Consider the following 20,801-nt stretch of genomic DNA (forward strand, 5'->3'; position numbering starts at 1 on the left):
CTCTCCTTGGACACACTCATCGTGCTGGCCATCTGTCTGGATAACCTACTTCAGGAGCGTCGGCACTCTCATCGCTTCACTCCATCCCTCAGTGACCACTCTGGATCAGAGCCTGAACCCATGGAGGTAGGGGTCACATGCTTCCCTGAGGCAAAGTGACGCAGGCGGAGACAGCTGAGGCTCTCTCTCTATTGTGGTCAAGGAGGGCTCCAGCTACAGCAGTGTCCGGTACATCCCAGCTCGGGATCCACAAGAGCCGAGGGATGGTCACGTGATTTTCCACTTCCTGGGGCAGGTGTGAGTATCTATCCCCTCTTCATCACTTTCTGCCAACCCCTTTTTTTTGTCAATTGCACGTAGTCGACTTTCCCTTATGTACTGTTTCTACAGCGTTGGACTTCCGGGTATAAGTCTCATTCCTTCCATGGGCGGAGTACGCTTCCATGGGTGGAGTACGCACAAAATTTGTTACGTTACTCCTCCTACCGGGCTGACTCCCTTCTAGTGTGTTCTCGATTTTTAGCCAGCCCTGGCTCAGTGGAGCCCGGGACAGACTGACGCTCCTGCAGTTGATGAGTAGTTCAGGAGCACAGAAGACATGTGGAGCGAGGCTCACGTTAGACTCCGTGTGCCGTCCACTGTCAGAAGAAGCAGGCAGACCGCCACCGCTGTGAGACGGGGGTTGTAGCACAAAGCCATTTGGCATAGCCAGATCAGGACGTAACATACGTGTAACGCAGACGCTGGGGGTCTGGAAGCAAGTACAGGGGGTGAATTTAATACAAAACAAGAGTAGCGTCTGGACATGAGAAACATAACTAATACTGCCTGGGGAAAGAACCAAAGGGAGTGACAGATATAGGGGAGTCTCATGAGGCGCAGATGCACGTAACGATGGTGGCAGGTGTGCATAATAAGTAAACTGGCGCCAATGAGCGCCAGAGAGGGGTAGACATGACAATAGGGATAACTCAGAGTATGCTATTCTGTTCCTCTGAAATGGACTAAAGTTTCTTCATATCATGCTTATTTAGATCTGTCTAAAATAATAAAATGTAGGCTATATTACATGGATTTATTAGACTTTTGACATCTTCCAAAGGTCTGCATCAGTGGCTTGTAGGCTGTGTGTGGAAGCCAGGAGATGCTTAATGTGTTTTTGTTAATTAACGGTCAATTACCGTGAAACAGACAGTTATTTGCTTGACAATCACTGTCTGACAAAATGTTGTGACCGCCACAACCACACAACTCCTGACCACAACAACTGACCAAACAACTCCTGAACACGCAACTACTGACAACAACCACACAACTCCTGACCACAAAACTACTGACCAAATCGAATGACCACAAGTACTGACAACAACCACACAACTACTTAACACAACCACAAACCTATTGACCAAAACTACTGTCCAAAACTATAGACCAAAACTACTGACCACAATCACTGAGCAAACCCACACAACTACTGACCACAACTCATGCCAACAATTACTGACCACCACTACAGAACCTCACAACTGCTGACCTCCACTACCAGCCAAAAGTACTGACCAAAATCACTGAGTAAAACCACACAACTACTGAAAACAACTACTGAACCACAACTAAATGACCAACCACACATCTACTGAACACAACCACACAACTACTGAATTACAACTACTGAACATAACCACAAAAACCTACCACTACTACTGACCTAACATATTGGCCACAAACACACAACTACTGACCACAACATCACAACTACTGACCACAACCACACAGTACTACTGACTACTACGGACTAGGGACGGGGCATTTTAAATTCTTTAAATTTGTGCTTCTCATCCATCGCATGAGAGAATATTTCAACAAATCTGATCAATGAATATTTGAATGCAAGGTGAAGAGGAGGTCAGTGCATGAAGGGTAGCTGCCAAAAGATCTGGAGTCAGTAGGCGACCAGACGACACTTACGGACACTTCTCTCTGAAGATGTGCTCAGGGAGGAGGTAAGGGGCCTCCAGGTTCCTCATCTCAATCACCTAGAAGAGTAGAGTGGGATGGAGAGACAGTAAGAGATTGAGGGGAGAGAGAGAGAGAGAAGTAAAATTAAACATATTATTGTGGATGCTGTTACTACTGGCCTACAGACAAATCAACTCATCATTTTTTCCTGACCTCTCTTTAATTCCAAGGTAATTTACCTTGCTGACGTGTTGACAGAAGGCTGGGTTGGCGATCATCTGACTAAGAAAGTTCAGGTAGGCCGCCACCAGTGCCATGATGCCACAGCGGATGACCATGGGCATGTTCTCCTCATTAGCCAAGGACATATCCTGCAACCAATGAAAAGCTTTAGAAATATGCTACACATGGGCTTGTTTTGCAACAGATAGAAAGGGGAAAAATGGATTGTCTAGAGAAGAGAAGAGTAGAACATTGGCTTTAGTGTAGCATAGAGCACATTACAACAGCTCTATGGCTAGCTAGCTATCTTATAGAATTCTATGCTAGTTGCAATTAATTCAGTCAGGCATTCAACTAATATTTACATTCAATCCACAATGAAGGGAGTTTGCAACCACCTGACTCAGGGTCATGTTCTTTACAGCACATCAGTGAAAATGAGCGTTTCTTATTGGATAGTATCAGCAGGATTGGATAGGTTACATTTTAAATGTAATCTGTTACTAGTTACCTGCCACATTGTTATCCATAACTTCACTTTTGGATTACCTAAACTCAGTAACAATCTGATTACTTTCTGTTACTTTTGGGAGTACTTTCCCCTTAAGAGGCATTAGAAGAAGACAAAAAGAATCCATCAAACACATTTAGCGTGTTATCATAGTGGTCCTTGACTTGTGGTCAGACTCAGGTGGAACAAACAAACGTACACGTTTTTTCAATGCTGAATTGAATGTCATTGAGAAAACAGAAAGGTGTCAATGCATTTTTTATAAACATCCTTTCTGAAATTAAAAGTCATCTAAAATGCAATCTAGTTTTTACAAAGTATCTCTAATCTGATTGGAACATTTTTGCTGGTTTGTGTAACCAATTACAGTTCCTGTTTTTCTAATCAGATTACATGTATTACTCCCCGACCCAGATAGTATCTTCCTCCTTCAGTCTGTTTGAGGATTTTCTTCAATTGTGTGTCTACTGAACACAAACTTGTTGCACTGCAACAATTCTGAGAGGACATCACTGGCATTTTTGTATCTGAGGCATTGACTGATCAAATCAAGCTCCTCAAAAGTATTTACTCCCATTCAATCAGCAGGGTAGCATAGTGGTTAGAGTGTTGGACTAGTAACCGGAAGGTTGCGAGTTCAAACCCCCGAGCTGACAAGGTACAAATCTGTCGTTCTGCCCCTGAACAGGCAGTTAACCCACTGTTCCCAGGCCGTCATTGAAAATAAGAATTTGTTCTTAACTGACTTGCCTGGTTAAATAAAGGTAAAAAAAAAAATCACAGCTGATATCATTTCGCCACAGCTTCCCATGTTGATAGGGCTATTGTAAGTAGTAATTCTGTGCCTGTTAATTTAATTTCAATTGATAGCTCTGCTAGCTACCTTAAGAAACCCACTGTCGTTAGCTCAACCTATTAATAGCTTTGTACCAAGCTATCATTTTGCTACATGTGATCATAAGCATAGGAGTATTGTCAATAGTAATCTTGTACACACTATCCTGAATTCTACTATTAGCTCTGTACATTTTGAATCCAACCAGGAAGCCTATTGTGGCGAGCTCATACAGTGCTGTTGACCAGTGTCACCATGGATACTCCTGCTGTTTTCAAATCTCGCAGAGGGCTTGGAGTGATACATATAAATGTGTAAACGGGACATTCTGGATGTCTGAGAGTATGAGACAAGCCCAGACGTTCTGGTTATCTCAGAGACTTGGCTGAATAATATTTGATTATGGATAAGGACGTTGCTATTGCGGACAAGAGAAAGGACGGGGGGTTGCTATTTATGTAAGATCTTCTCTAATAGCATCATGCACTCTTAGCATCTTTGTCACCAAAATGTGTGAGCTGTTGGTTATAAAAGTGGACTTATGCCAAATTATGCATATATACACTACTGTTTCAAAGTTTGGAGTCACTTAGAAAAGTCCTTGTTTTTAAAATAATTTTTGTTTGTTTATTAAATAACAATATGTATCAGAAATACAGTGTAGACATTGTTAATGTTGTAAATGACTATTGTAGCTGGAAACGGCTGATTTTTTAAAATGGAATATCTACATAGGCGTACAGAGGCCCATTATCAGCAACCATCACTCCTGTGTTCCAATGGCACATTGTGTTAGCTAATCTAAGTTTATCAGTTTAAAAGGCTAATTCATCATTAGAAATCCCCTTTGTAATAGTTAGCACAGCTGAAAACTGTTGTGATGATTAAAGTAGCAATACAACTGGCCTTCTTTAGACTAGTTGAGTATCTGGAGCATCAGCATTTGTGGGTTTGAATGCCCAGAAACAAAGAACTGTGGAGGTCTACATTTTCTTTCTGATTTCTTTTGATTTTCCCATGATGTCAAGCAAAGAGGCACTAAGTTTGAAGGTAGGCCTTGAAATACATCCACAGATACACCTCCAATTGACTCAAATTATGTCAATTAGCCTATCAGAAGCTTTTAAAGCCATGACTTCATTTTCTGGAATTTTCCAAGCTGTTTAAAGGTACAGTCAATTTAGTGTATGTAAACCTTTGACATACTGGAATTGTGATACAGTGAATTATAAGTGAAATAATCTGCCTGTAAACAATTATTGGAAAAATGACTTGTGTCATGCATAAAGCAGATGTCCAAACCAACTTGCCAAAACTATAGTATGTTAACAAGAAATTTGTAGAGTGGTTGAAAACGAGTTTTAATGACTCCAACCTAAGTGTATGTAAACTTCTGACTTCAACTGTATATGGCTCAATGACACTACTATCTCGCAATACTTCAAACCGAGGAGAAAATTAAAGTTGATCCATAATGCCATAATGTCAACCAGTGCATGAGAGGAAGCCAATTCTGCCAAGTAGTCTGTGCTAACATTTCAACATACTAAAGGCTATTTCTCATAATATCAACATCTTCTCGTTATAGCGTTATCTTTCTTGTTGTAAATATGAATTCCTACAAAAACAACTAAAAGCTGGTATCGTTGCTAAGGCAATGTTTTGTTGACAGTTTTTTCCCTCCCATCATTATGAATAAATTACATTGACTTTAGTAAAATGTGTCCTGTGACACAATGACTGATGCCACAGGACAGCTATTACATACACACACATTGCATGTGCAAGTTACACCACGCTATCAGTGTCTTCTGTCCTACCTGCAGGGCAAGAGCCAGCCTGATGAGGTCCACCACCACCTCCTCATTGGCCAGCTCAATGGTGAGCACGGCCAGGGTAGTGAAGAGCAGCTCAAAGTTCTTGTGACCGTTGTCCTCCTCCTTACAGCCCAGGTAGATGTGACGGTACAACTGCTGCCCATGCTGAGATGAGAGGAAGGGAGGGATGATGAATGGGTAGATGGATAGAAGGAAAGAAGAATGATTGGGTAGATGGATGGAGAGAAAGACTATTTTAAATAAAAAAATAATAACTTCATATTCTTGTAATTTGGGCATGTAATTTACCAGTCCATCAATATCTTCAGATTTAGTCATTTTTCTTTGGCAACATACGGTACACAAATGCATTTCACAGAATTGAACAAAGGAAGAGCCGGAATTTCATAACTAGAATGGTCATGACGGTCATTCTAATATGTGCATTTGAAAACATTTCTATGTGTAAGACAACAGTTGCGTGGCCAGCTAATGGCCCGCCCAACCCTAAACTACATTGAAACTAATTTCACACATATAATAATAGATATAGTCTGACGGGTGACAAAATTATCAATTGTCAAATTGAGAATTAAATGACCAGGGCAGCAGCGTGCATTGACAAAGGGAATGGAGTTTACCAAAAAGCTTTTTCCCCTACCAGCTGTGCTGCTTCTCCGTGCAGCCCGCACAGCACAACTGGTAGGGGAAACCGCTCGAGTCGCATAAAATGGAATATAACGTTGTGTATAAAGTTCAGAAATACAGAGTTTCATGTATACAAAATCTAAATCATTTTCCGTTTTTAAAAGGATGTATTTGGGTGTTTTTGGAGCCATTGTTCATGTTTTCTGTAGCCCCCCTACTGTAGAACAAGCAACGATGTAGTCTATTGCGGATGTGGTAGGTTTCCAAGTGAAATTTCCCCCCCCCCCAAAAAAAGTGTCTGGACCCTTCTATAACATATTAAATATGCATATGGTCATTTTGACCATATGATGCTTGAGGTAGAAATGCTCTGAAAGTTGTAGTAATTTATGATATCTCCAAATTACTGCTGGAGTGGAACATACACACACAGTATTTAGGAAAAGTCAGGGACAGGTGGGTTCAAGGTATTTATTGAAATTAAGTTACTGAAAGAAAGAAAAAGTCATTACAATTTCTACGAATGGAGTATTTCGAACCATTGAGGAGACGGCAAGAGAGAAAGATAAAAAAAATCTGTCAAACAAATGAAAGAGAGTAGGTTTTTAGATAACTGAAGAGCGTGAGAGCGAGAGAGAGAGTGAACGAGAGACTGAGGGAAAGAAAGAAAAATCTATGTCCATGGAACAGACTAAGGATGCAAAGGTACACAGTATGTTATCGAACCGTTCCGTACGCCCCCCACGGTTCAATACGCACACGTTAACTGCGGAATTACGGTATGCCTGTCATTTTCCTATAATTTCCAAAACGTGTTGATTGCGCTGAAGACTACAAGCACGTTGTACATTGAGATCCACAGAACCAGACGCGCAGCTTGTGGCCGTTACGGGGCTCCTGAGGGCTGACAAACTTTACTCCACAGCAATGTCTCAATGTAGTGACAGCAACCCCATTCCCTTTCAACAACTAATGGATGATTTGCAATGACATCTCAGTAGGAAACCTCCCTAAGAGGGGCCTCATGAAGAGAGGGGAAACTAAAACAAATATTCTCTGAGCGCCAATGGCGAGCACTATCGAAGAGGCACCTTCCAAACACAATTTGCATTAAATTCAGAAACATAAAGAAATAATGAAAGCAGTGGGAGTATTCATAGCCAAAGATCTGCAGCCCTATTCAGTGGTTACTGACTCGGGATTTCGTCACCTAATGATTTTTTTATTATTTTTTTACCGTGATACAATGTCCCCTCCCGCACACATTTCAGCAGCAAAGTAATTCCCAAACTCTGAAACATCACGGGGAGAAAATGAAAAGGAATTGACGCAGACACCCTCTCTCGCTTTCTCCACTGATAGTTGGACCTCCAGAGCAATTCCAAGCTACCTCACTGTGACGGTTCACTATGTACTGGATTGGGAGATGAAGAGCTACAGGTTGTCAAAACTAAGAAGCACTTTTAATTGTGATGTTTTCTCCCTTCGATTTCATACAGTAGAGACAGAAACCAGGCCTAGTCAGTCAGGCTGCCATTTTTCTGAAAGGAAAGTATGATTTGTCTATAGGCAAAATAAAGAGTTAATTGTTTATTAAAGGGTGATGTGTTTTAATTATTTTCTTAAATATAAAGATACCGAAACCGTAACGTTATAGTGGCCCAGAAACTGTGATACATATAGAACCGTGGGCCCACTGTACCTGTACATTCCTAGAACAGACAGAGCTAAATATAGCACCAGACTTTCAATAAGGCCAGAGACAGGTAAATGTGACTGTGGAGCAATGAGGGAGATGCAGCACTGTGAACGAAGAACCCACATTTGCACAATCACTCAACACATCACAAGCTTTAGTAAAGTGGACAACATCACTGGAGCAAATACCTAAAATAGCCATGTTTCTGAGTCAGCGAGCAGTGTCACCATCTTTAACGAAAGAGGAGGTGGTGGGGTAGTTGCTTATTAATTTAGTCAGATATTCAAATACACACTCGATGGCTCATGAAAATAACTTGAAGCCATGACCTAAAAATAACCAACCTACAAGACTGCCTCTGACACTTAATAGCCTTAAGCAAGGTCGTGTTCAGTAGGCAATAAATGTTAAAAAACGGTCCGAAACTGGGTGAAGAAGCGAGGTACTATTTGGTATTTTATTAGGATCCCCATTAGCTGTTGCGAAAGCTGCAGTTACACTTCCTGGGGTCCACACAAAACATGACATAATACAGAACATTAATAGACAAGAACAGCTTAAGGACAGAACTATACATTTTAACATATCCAATAAGAAACACTCACTTTCTGTGTAAAAACATTTCGCTGCATGTTGTTACCTAGCACCCTAATCAACACGACCCAGCTGGAGACATAGCTCTCTATCTAGCTACTTATCATATTCCTCTGACAAAGGCGGATTGAGCTCCATTAATTAGCCTTGACAGTGGCAGCGATAGCATGAATGCTAAATGCTGCAATGTATTCAGTGGCAATAGCTTCTTTATGGGGGGACTTGGAAGAGTCGAGGGTAAATGCTAAATGTTGTGGAGCATATCGCAGCTAGGGGAGCCTGAGCTATGGGCTCTGTGTGGATGACATTGTCTCTAGACTATGTTCAGCTTACCTTCCTCATATACAGTGGGGTCATATTGGATTCATTGTTAAGGATTAGTAAAAAAAACATTATAAAAAAAATGATTTATTTTGATAATACAAACCAACGCAAAATAAGTTGTTTTGAAGTTATTTACAATGTTTTAAGGGTTTATTAAGGGTTTACGAAAAATGTATGTCTTCGAACACACGTCTTTTAAAATCAGCTGGAACCAACCATTTGGAATGAGTGTCTAAACTTAACCCTTACCATAACCATTTGGAATGAGTGTCTAAACTGAACCCTTACCATAACCATTTAGAATGAGTGTCTAAACTTAATGTTCTAACCCTATCACAAACCTTAACCCTTACCTTAACCATTTGGAATGAGTGTCTAAACTGAACCCTTACCGTAGCCATTTAGAATGAGTGTCTAAACTGAACCCTTACATTAACCATTTGGAATGAGTGTCTAAACTGAACCCTTACATTAACCATTTGGAATGAGTGTCTAAACTGAACCCTTACCTTAACCATTTGGAATGAGTGTCTAAACTGAACCCTTACATTAACCATTTGGAATGAGTGTCTAAACTGAACCCTTACATTAACCATTTGGAATGAGTGTCTAAACTGAACCCTTACATTAACCATTTGGAATGAGTGTCTAAACTGAACCCTTACCGTAGCCATTTAGAATGAGTGTCTAAACTGAACCCTTACCGTAGCCATTTAGAATGAGTGTCTAAACTGAACCCTTACATTAGACACTCATTCCAAATGGTTAAGGTAAGGGTTCAGTTTAGACACTCATTCCAAATGGTTAAGGTAAGGGTTCAGTTTAGACACTCATTCCAAATGGTTAAGGTAAGGGTTAAGGTTTGTGATAGGGTTAGAACATTAAGTTTAGACACTCATTCCAAATGGTTAAACTTAATGTTCTAACCCTATCACAAACCTTAACCCTTACCTTAACCATTTGGAATGAGTGTCTAAACTGAACCCTTACCTTAACCATTTAGAATGAGTGTCTAAACTGAACCCTTACATTAACCATTTGGAATGAGTGTCTAAACTGAACCCTTACATTAACCATTTGGAATGAGTGTCTAAACTGAACCCTTACCTTAACCATTTAGAATGAGTGTCTAAACTGAACCCTTACATTAACCATTTGGAATGAGTGTCTAAACTGAACCCTTACATTAACTATTTGGAATGAGTGCCTAAACTTAACCCTTACCATAACCATTTGGAATGAGTGTCTAAACTGAACCCTTACATTAACCATTTGGAATGAGTGCCTAAACTTAACCCTTACCATAACCATTTGGAATAAGTGCCTAAACTTAACTCTTAACTTCTAAAATGGACTTTTGGAGAAATGGAACGATACAGCACCAGCAACAACAAAAACACTGAAATGTTAAGTTTGGAGAAATGTAGAATAAAGTGGAATTGTGCTGCAGTGAGACAGAGCTTGTTGCAGTAAAGAGCTGTGGCAGAACCATTTGTGATCCATAGTGGTTTTCTATGGGGAGCTGTAATGGTGCGTTGCAACTGGCCCCAGCTTGATATTTATTCCAAGACAAACGGATGGTAACACTGTCTGTGAAAGTCAATTATTGCATCAGAGCTACTCATGTGCTGCTTTACCTTTAACACCGTCTATGAATGAAAAGATGGATTTTATCACCCAAGCTAACGACTCATTCTACTAAGCATTATAAATGCAGAACTTCATTACGCAATCATAATGCATCACAAACAGGTAGTATAATGTGCAATACTGGAAGTGTTGAATTTTTTAAGTACAACTTTTTAATTCACCTTTTTCATGAACCCAACGTCTTGTTTCGATATCTTCTCCCTCTTTATCTTCAAGGCCGCCACATTAGGAATGATCCTAACAAATTAGAGAAAGATTCAAACATGAAAGATATATATAGTCGTGAAAGTCACACCCCTTGCACAGTATTAAAAAGGACTGGATTTTCCCCCTACTGATTTTCACAACCAAATCCACACTTTCAAGGTGAAAGAAAATAATTAGTGATGCACTGATGACAATTTTGGCCAATACCGATATTTTTCTTGCCAAAAAAAACCTGATACCGATAACCAATATTTAACATTTTAGCAGCCTTTTAAGCATTCTAGTACAGCTAAATAGTTAACACACACACATGGACGCAGCGGTGTAAGGCTCGGCATCTCAGTGCAAGAGGGCATCACTACTGGTTCGAATCTAGGCTCTATCACATCCGGCTGTGATTGGGAGTCCCGTAGCACAATTGGCCCAGCATCGTTCGGGTTTGGCCAGGGTAGGCCATCATTGTAAAAAATAATTTGTTCTTAACTGACTTGCCTTGTTAAATAAATGTCTTTGCTATGGAACGCTTGTTGACCAATCAGGACCTGAATATGACTGCACGTCACATAATAATTTAATGCGTTCATATTTTTTTTTACGTAGTTATTACACATGGATTACACTATCACTTGTATTTCATGTCACAACGATTCATCGATACATATGCTACGTACGATGCTGGTAAAGTTGTCTCGCGCACCTACAGTGCTGGTCATAAATGCTAGCTAGCTCATGGATGCAAATGGATGTGTTTTCTTCTCCCAAAACATATCAAGATGACAGTCTGATTCAGCAGCTATAGTTAGCTAGCTAACTATATAGCTAGGTGTCATCATCTAAAATAACACTGATTTATAAGACAGTTTTTCTTTGATTAATGGTGGACGGACCCATCTATGTGAAGCTAGCCACAATAAGGATCAGCCACAATAGTGTACTTTGTATTTAGCCTTCAAAATAAAAGTATTGCATAATTCTACTATTTGTATTAATTTGCATCACTGTCAATTACATACTTTATTTTGAAGGCAAACCACAAATTCCACTATTGTGCCTAATCCTTATTGTGGCTCGCTTCACAACACATAACCCGGTCCGGTTCAGGCTGATTATATTGGTGCTAGCTAGGTACCTCAGAAGTTGCGGTCGAACAAATGATGCTTTATTACCAAAGTGGTACTGTAAACACATCGTTTGTGGCCCGTATTTGTACTTATTGTACAGCTTTGACAGTGCTACTGTATCTTTTTTGACACGCAAAGACCCAAACAGCATTCCATAGTATGCATGTCTTGAAGCTAAAAGCAATGACACTATTACTGTGTAACTCCGGTTGGGCAACATCTGAAAAACAGCGCACTTGGTAGTGTGTACCGGTGCTCGACCAGGCTGTGAAAACAAACATCACCCACTACTTTTACTGAGCTTGAGCAATTTTGACCAAAACAATTGATCTATGTTGCTTTATGATTTGTGCAAGGTTGGTAGAATCTTATTCAAAATTATTCACAGCTGTAATGGCTGCCAAAGGTGTTTCGACCAAGTTTTAACTCTGGGGTCTTAAGATATACGCAATCAATACATCTTCATTGTATACATTTTTTTTTTACTTTGAAAGAGTAGGTTGTGTAGATCTGTAGGAAAAAAAAAACTATATATTTAGATTACATTTTAAGGCAGCATAATGTGAAGACTGTGCAAGGGTTGTGTAGAATTTCAACAGCCACTGTGCATTACATTTTGGTAATTTAGCAGATGCTCTTACCCAGAGCAGCCTACAATTAAATAGCTTACAAAACTTAAGATAAAGTACAACCTCAAACCCAACAACTAAAAGCTATCGGGGGGTGTATGCACCCCTGCGGAACACCCGACACCGGCAGTGGGCATGTTGACAACAGCTGTTACCTGATGCCCCGCAGTTTGGCGCGGTTGTCGTGGCGATCGATGATGTTGAGCAGGATCTCAAGGACCAACTGGCGAAGCTCGCAGTCCTCCATGAGTGAAATGGAGAAAAGTGGGTCCAGGAAGGGTGCGGGCAGCGCTGCCACCATGGTCTTGGACTTGAAACCAGAGGTCACCTGAGGTACATCAAAGGTGTCAGGGGGAAAGGTCAGTCTTGATCACAGTCTATATATATCATGTGTTAACAACACACCATGTACAATTTATGATAAAGTATACATATCGTACATCTATATCATGATATACATTTCAATTTTCCATACATTTCTGGATAAATGTCTTGGTATATGTATATTTCATGGTTGAAGGGTGTTCGAGAGTACACTCCAGCATATTTCCACACTCCATCAATCACACGTAATTGACAGGTGGCAGGTGTTTATTGCATCGCCACCACCGACAGACTGGCGAGTTTGCCATCATTCACAATAAACCGACTTAAAAACTTTGAGCTCTGCCAACACCTCTCTCTTTCAATCCGAGCGGATTTCAGATTGTGCAAAATGTCACTGCACTGTGACCCTTCTGTCTGGTCTACATGATGAGGTGATGAAAGGGAGGACACTGGTGTGTGTGTGTGGAATGGCAATATGGAGCACAAGAAAAATGTGCATCTGGGCGGGCCCAATGGTCCAATTATAGTGGGGGCTGAGAAGTTGAGCGACACGGGCCGGCCCACTGGTCCTTCTCTTCCACCGGACCTGGCCCATTGGTCCATTCCTCCCTCTGTGCAGCGGCTGCAGTACTTAGCCCAGCCCCCTTCCCTCACATACACACTGACAGTGACATAGCCACGAGACGTTGATGTAGCTATCAATAGAAGTCAACTTACGCAAAATCCCAAATCAACATTGATAAGCAACACAGCAAAACACATAAAGGTGGGGCTGAAAAGTTAAGGGACAAAAAAGTAAAGTCCCTTGGGTCAGATGCAGCCACATGTAGGAAATTAACTGACTTATTATGTTGTGATGCTACTAGTGCCAGTGCCAATGCTCACGTCAATGTGCAGATAGCCCATGCAGAGGGGGATGCCGCATCTGGAATTGTAAGCACAAGCAAAGTCTGTGCAGCCAAAGCGGTAGGCAATGGGGAGCCATTGTTACAGTTGTTGGTAATTAGCTAGCTAACCATATTAGCATAAATGTGGCATCAGTCAAAACATGGCGTCAACAAAACAAAGGAGATGATCATGGACTTCAGGAAAAAGCAGAGGGTGCAGATTCTCAATCGAGAGCATCCTGTCGGGCCGTATCACCGGCTGGTACGGAAATAGCATCGCCCACAACCGCAAGGCTCTCCAAAGGATAGTGCGGTCTGCACAACGCATCACCGGGGGCAAACTACCTGCCCACCAGGACACCTACCTACACCACCCGATGTCACAGGAAGGCCATAAAGATCATCAAGGACAACAACCACCCAAGCCACTGCCTGTTCACCCCGCTATCATCCAGAAGGCGAGGTCAGTACAGGTGCATCAAAGCTGGGACCGAGAGACTGCAAAACAGCTTCTATCTCAAGGTCATCTGACGGTTCAGCAGCCATCACTAACATTCAGAGGCTGCTGCCAACACACAGACTCAAATCTCTGGTCCCTTTAATAAATGGACTTAATAAAGGTATGTCTAGTCACTTTAAATAACGCCACTTTAATAATGTTTACATCTCCTACATTACTCATCTCATATGTATATACTTTATTCTACTGCATCTTGCCTATGGCGCACACCATCGCTCATCCATATATTTTTATGTACATATTCTATTCATCCCTTCACATTTGTGTGTGTAAGGTAGTTGTGAATTTGTTAGATTACTTGTTAGATATTACTGCATAGTCAGAACTAGAAGCACAAGCATTTCACTACATTTAAATTAACATCTGCTAAACATGTGAATGTGACCAATAACATTTGATTTGTAAACAAGACATCAAGAACAAGATAAAACTAGCTGAAATGAGCCACCTACGATTCAACCATAGCAACTATGACATGAAGCAGCCATCTGGCCATCCAGAATCACAACAACACACTACCTTTCGCCCCATTGAAGTGTACACATTGTTTCCGTGACGTTGTCAGCTAACCCATTTATCAGTCATTTTAAGCTCAACTTTTGTTCAATGGGATCTACATCATATGATAAACATTTATCCGATTTTTACTATGCACTTGAGCTTGTGTCCTCAAAATCAAATTATATTGGTCACATACACATATTTTGCAGACTATTGCGGGTGTAGCGAAATGCTTATGTTCCTAGCTCCAACAGTACAGCAATACAGAACAATACATGCAAATATATATATATATTATTATATAGAAATATTAGAATGACCGATGTCAGAGAACGGAATATAAATATATGCATTCGGGAAACAACTCGAGTTGCACCTCCTTTTGCCCTCAGAACAGCCTCAATTCGTCGGGGGCATGGACTCTACAAGGTATAGAAAGCGTTCCACAGGGATGCTGGCCCATGTTGACTCCAATGCTTCCCACAGTTGTGTCAAGTTGGCTGGATGTCCTTGGAATGGTGAACCATTCTTGATATACAGGGGAAACTGTTGAGCATGAAAAACCCAGCAGCGTTCTAGTTCTTGACACACTCAAAGCGGTGCGCCTGGCACATATTACCATACCCTGTTTAAAGGCACTTAAATCTAGTCTTGCCCATTCACCCTCAATGGCACACACACAATCCATGTCTCAAATGTCTCAAGACTTAAAAGCCTTCTTTAACTTCCCTTCCCCTTCATCTACACAGATTGAAGTGGATTTAACAGGTGACATCAATAAGGGGTCATAGACTGACCAGGTGAAAGCTATGTCATGGAAAGGGCAAATGTTTTGTACACTCAGTGTATATGATGGTGTGTGCTGCCATCCTGTTAGAAGGTAACAGATTATTTTATTACAATGGTTAAGATGTGTTTTCATTGTGTTCAATGGAGTTATTCTCCCCCTAGTGGAGCTTTCTGGTACTTAGACTGTACGCAAACAGGAAGTAGAGAATTGTTCCGCACGCATAGAAGCAGTTAAAAACAACGCTACGGTGCAGGTCTTTCAGTGTAGTTATTTCATGTCACGCTTCAGCCTTGGAAAATATTTGATTGTAAGTTTGATTCAAGCATTTAGCTAATGATGATCATTTTGTTATTGATAGAGTTGCTTACATATCAATGTTGGTTGGTTGCATTTACTCACACAAATTGCAATGCCTTTCATGTATGTAGTTAGCTGTATTACTTTTCTCGTGCGTCATGCAAACGAATTGTAAAATATACAATACTGTAGTTTTGTTACTGTTTCTAGTGTAATATGCTTTCTTATTCTACATAGATGGTTGTACATTATTAGAGTAATGAAAGGAGTTAGCCAATTACCATATGAATAACAATTAGCTATATGGTTTGGCATCATGCCAGATGCATGGCACCTTATCACATGCTTTGTATTTATGCAACTTCAAATGTATAATGTACAGCAACAGTATGTCGGTGTGAATTAAATACTAAAGTATATTCTTTTCTGTATTTTGCAGTTTCACAACAAACGTTTTCAATATATTCATTCAAGAAAAGTCACGCCTTGGGAGTTTTATTGAAGACTTAGTTGTTAGCTATCTGTCTAGTTTTGCATGGGAAAACAACAGAATATGGTGTGTATGGACATTATGGACAGTATATGAATAGAAAAGGTGTGTTCAGCAGTAATTATATAGGATGAGCCTTGACTAGAATAAAGTATATAGATAAACTCAGCAAAAAAAGAAACGTTCCCTTTTCAGGACCCTGTCTTTCAACGATAATTTGTAAAAATCCAAATAACTTCACAGATCTTCATTGTAAAGGGTTTAAAAACTGTTTCCCATGCTTGTTCAATTAACCATAAACAATTAATGAACATGCACCTGTGGAACGGTCGTTAAGACACTAACAGCTTAGAGACGGTAGGCAATTAAGGTCACAGTTATGAAAACTTAGGACACAAAAGAGGCCTTTCTACTGACTGAAAAACACCAAAAGAAAGACGCCCAGGGTCCCTGCTCATCTGCGTGAACGTGCCTTAGGCATGCTGCAAGGAGGCATGAGGACTGCAGATGTGGCCAGGGCAATAAATGGCAATGTCCGTACTATGAGAAACAAACCCACTGTCGCTGGACCAGACAGGACTTGCAAAAAGTGCTCTTCATTGACGAGACACTGTTGTGTCTCACCAGGTGTGATGGTCGGATTCGCAGTTATTGTCGAAGGAATGAGTGTTACACCGAGGCCTGTACTCTGGAGCGGGATCGATTTGGAGGTGGAGGGTCCATCATGGTCTGGGGCGGTGTATCACAGTATCATCGGACTGAGCTTGTCATTGCAGGCAATTCTCAACACTGTGCGCTATAAGGAAGACATCCTCCTCCCTCATGTGGTACACTTCCTGCAGCCTCATCCTGACATGACCCTCCAGCATGACAATGCCACCAGCCATATGGGTCGCTCTGTGTGTGATTTCCTGCAAGACAGGAATGTCAGTGTTTTGCAGGTGTCTTGGTGGAAGAGTGGGGTAACATCTCACAGCAAGAACTGGCAAATCTAGTGCAGTCCATGAGGAAGAGATGCACTGCAGTACTTAATGCAGCTGGTGGCCACACCAGATACTGTTACTTTTGATTTTGACCCCCCCCTTTGCTCAGGGACATACTACTCCATCTCTGTTAGTCAAATGTCTGTGGAACTTGTTTAGTTTATCACAGTTGTTGAATCTTATGTTCATACAAGTATTTACACGTTAAGTTTGCTGAAAATAAACGCTGTTGATAGTGAGAGGACGCTTCTTTTTTTGCTGAGTTTACACACACAACAATTTGGAAAGTAGTGGGTAAAACAGTATGTCAACATTATTCAATTGACCAGTGTTCAATGACTATGTACATTGGGCAGCAGTCTCTAAGGTGCAGGTTTGAGTACCTTGTTGAAGCCTGCTAGTAACAGTGTCTAAAGTTAAGAGCAGGATATTGGGCGGAAGCCGGCTAGTGGTGACTATTTAACTGTCTGATGGCCTGGAGTTGTTTTTCAGTCTCTTGGTCCCAGGTTCGATGCACCTGTATCGTCTCCTATTATTATTTATTAATATTATTCATTCATTTGATCAAATGACAGGGCTGCTTCTGTGTTGTTTGTATTTTAACAATATTGGGCCTTTATAATTCATTTGATTATTCTAGGCCACAGAGGTGTTTTTCCAGCCGCTCCCTTACGCCTTCAAAACACAACAACAAAGGCACATGGTATTCTACCTGTCAGTTGAAGCTGGAGTTGGACCTTAAAGTGACGAACTTCCACAGGTTTTATTTATTTATTTATTTAACCAGGCAACTCAGTTTAGAACAAATTCTTATTTACAATAAAGGCCGACCTTGGCCAAACCCGGACGACGCTGGGCCAATCACGGCCGGATGTGATACAGCCTGGAATCGAATCAGGGTCTGTAATGACATCTCTAGCACTGATATGCAGTGCCTTAGACCGCTGCACCACTCGGGAGCCAAAGTAGGTGTAGGCTACTTTGTCTTGTCATCAAAACAAAAGGCATACACAATGCATCTTAATTTGTTATATTGTTGTACTGTTTTCAATATGTCACCAGCAGATGCACAACCAGAACAGCCTGTTTGCATGGTGGACCATCCTGGCATATACCCTATCTGCTGTCTCTTCATTGCAGAATACCATGATTATATACAGGACAGACTATAGGCCTCTGCATCTGAGGCCAAACACAGTAAGCAATACTAACTATACATGGTATTACTTGCTGTGGAAGGCCTCAGACACAATGGCCCATGGTATACTCTTCAGTATAATCCAAAAGTCTATTTCATCATTTTGTGACTGGAGATTATAATTCATAAATATTCATAAATATTCTAATGAGTAAACACTTGACTTTTGTTTAAAGTAAATAAAGAAACCAGACTGCAATGTCAGGTTGTTGTCCTTCTTTATGAATTATCTACTGTTATTTACATAACATAATAAACAGATATACTGCAATTCAGTATTCTTTATTGTAAACTACCAGAGTGCTCCACAGTTCCTTTGGAAAGTATTCAGACCCTTTGCCTTATTCCACATTTTGTTACAGCAATCTACACTCAATACCCCATAATGACAAAGAAAAAACAGGTTTGTAGACATTTTTGCAAATGTATTAAAAATAAAATATAGAAATATCTTATTTACATAAGTATTCAGACCCTTTGCTATGAGACTCAAAATTGAGCTCAGGTGCATCCTGTTTCCATTGATCATCCTTGAGATGTTTCTACAACTTGATTGGAATCCACCTGTGGTCAATTCAATTGATTGTACATGATTTGGAAAAATCACACACCTGTCTAGATAAGGTCCCACAGTTGACAGTACATGTCAGAGCAAAAAGGAATTGTCCGTAGAGCTCCGAAACAGGATTGTGTCGAGGTACAGATTTGCGGATGGGTACCAAAAAAGGTCTGTTGCATTGAAGGTCCCCAAGAACACAGTGGCTTCCATCATTCTTAAATGGAACAAGTTTGGAACCACCAAGACTCTTCCTAGAGCTGTCCACCCGGCCAAACTGAGCAATCTGGGGAGAAGGGCATTAGTCAGGTAGGTGACCAAGTACCCGATGGTCACTTTGACAGAAATCTAGAGTTCCTCTGTGGAGATGGGAGACAACCAGATATGGTTGTCCTTCTGGAAGGTTCTCCCATCTCCACAGAGGAACTCTGGAGCTCTCTAGTCTTCACCAAGTAGCTCCTCATCAAAGGCATTTTCATTCAAGAAGTCCATGATCTCATGGTCCTCCTCATCCTGCAGGCCTTCCTCAGGATGAATGGAAGGGAATTGTGTAGTTATCAACCTGTTGGCAAGGTGACAAAAGTCAAATTGTACAATCCAAAAGGTTTGTACAAAATGTGTGAAAACGTAACCATTAAATATCTGATAGTCCATAACTGAAATAATATACTCAAGTACAGTACCAGTCAAAAGTTTGAAAATAGTAAAAATAAAGAAAAACCTTTGAATGAGTAGGTGTCCAATCTTTTGACTGGTACTGTATGTCTGTAGCAAAGTCTGACCAGCTATACCTACAGCCTGAGGTTCCATAAGCCCTATGATCTATCATAAGGGTTATATATTCAATCAACTATTTTTTAGGAATCATATCACAGATAAACATACACCCTAATGAGAGATCGTGCTCGCTAATAATCATAATATCCCTCTCTCTTCTGGCTACAAATCCAATTGCAAGCAAGTTAGTTTTAGCTCCAATACCCAATGACATACTGTCAAAGAAAACACAAACATAAAAAAATGACAAGACGATCTAAATCAAGTAGGCTACCTTGGTCCGTTGGGTGACTGACTGACTGCAGCTTGAACAACAGTCAACAGGTTAGCTACCATTAGTTAGATCACAGACTGGTAGCTATCAATCTAGCTAACATTATCTGAAGTGACACTATAGTGGCCTGGAAATATGATGACATAGCTAATGTAGGTAAGTAATTAGTAGGAAATAACCTTGCCATCATTATCATGTAACCAAATTTACTTTAGAGACGGCAATTGCCATAACTAGAAAAGTTCATAAAAAATAGCTAGCTAGCAATGCCAATGTCCGCTAGCTAAAATCCAGTCCTGTCCTTAAATCCTAAGCAGCTAGCTAAAGTTTTGCCAGAAGATACCGAGCCTACCGTTACGCTGGTGTACACCGAGCTGCACTGGGGTTAGAACGCAATCATGGTTACATAAAGACACCGTGGAGTTAGTGCGAGATATGGGTTGGAAAGCGTACCTCAATGCAGGCATGGGATAGGCAACTGTACACCAACATCTGACCTTTATTGACACTGTTCCACCGAGAAGATTGAAATTCAGCTAGTTTTCCTAGAAAACTGCCCATTTCGTCCCCATGCTAGCTAGCAGTAGCCACAGCAGCCAGTCTTCTCGGTGGAGCAGTATGAATAAAGGTACAATTCGGAGTACAGTGGCATTTCCCATCGCTGCAAAGGAACGTTTTACGACCCATTTTCACACCGGCTCCACGGTGTCTTAACGGAATCATAATTGCGTTCCGACTCCAGTGCAGCTCAGTGTAAACAAGTGTAACGGTAGGGTCAGTATCTTGTGACAAGCTACATTTATACTCCATCACATTGATGAAAAGAGGTTTTCCTACTAATGATGTGGGACTTTTAGAAATGTCATATTTTTTCCAAGTCACTACAATGCACTTTAGACAAAATCTTCATCAGCACATGGCGGCTCAGAATGCCATTGAGTAGCTACTAGAACGTTAATTTGGGCATCAGTCCTCAAGACAACAT

At 40.8% G+C, this 20,801-nt stretch overlaps 1 protein-coding gene across 3 annotated transcripts in view; it reads right to left on the reverse strand.

Annotated features, from left to right (window-relative positions):
• The window catches only part of efr3a (EFR3 homolog A (S. cerevisiae)), a 235,686-nt gene that overhangs the window by 26,098 nt on the left and 188,787 nt on the right, over positions 1-20,801 (reverse strand). For all 3 annotated transcript variants that reach the window (XM_064942642.1, XM_064942651.1, XM_064942632.1), the window contains 5 exons: positions 12,372-12,544; positions 10,421-10,496; positions 5,348-5,509; positions 2,199-2,330; positions 1,969-2,036 (listed from right to left, as the gene is read on the reverse strand). In XM_064942642.1, the coding sequence (XP_064798714.1) occupies positions 1,969-2,036; positions 2,199-2,330; positions 5,348-5,509; positions 10,421-10,496; positions 12,372-12,544 (611 nt within the window). The remainder of the gene's footprint in view (positions 1-1,968; positions 2,037-2,198; positions 2,331-5,347; positions 5,510-10,420; positions 10,497-12,371; positions 12,545-20,801) is intronic.

Source organism: Oncorhynchus masou, chromosome 3 (genome assembly GCF_036934945.1).
Source record: "Oncorhynchus masou masou isolate Uvic2021 chromosome 3, UVic_Omas_1.1, whole genome shotgun sequence".
Classification (NCBI taxonomy): Eukaryota; Metazoa; Chordata; class Actinopteri; order Salmoniformes; family Salmonidae; genus Oncorhynchus; species Oncorhynchus masou.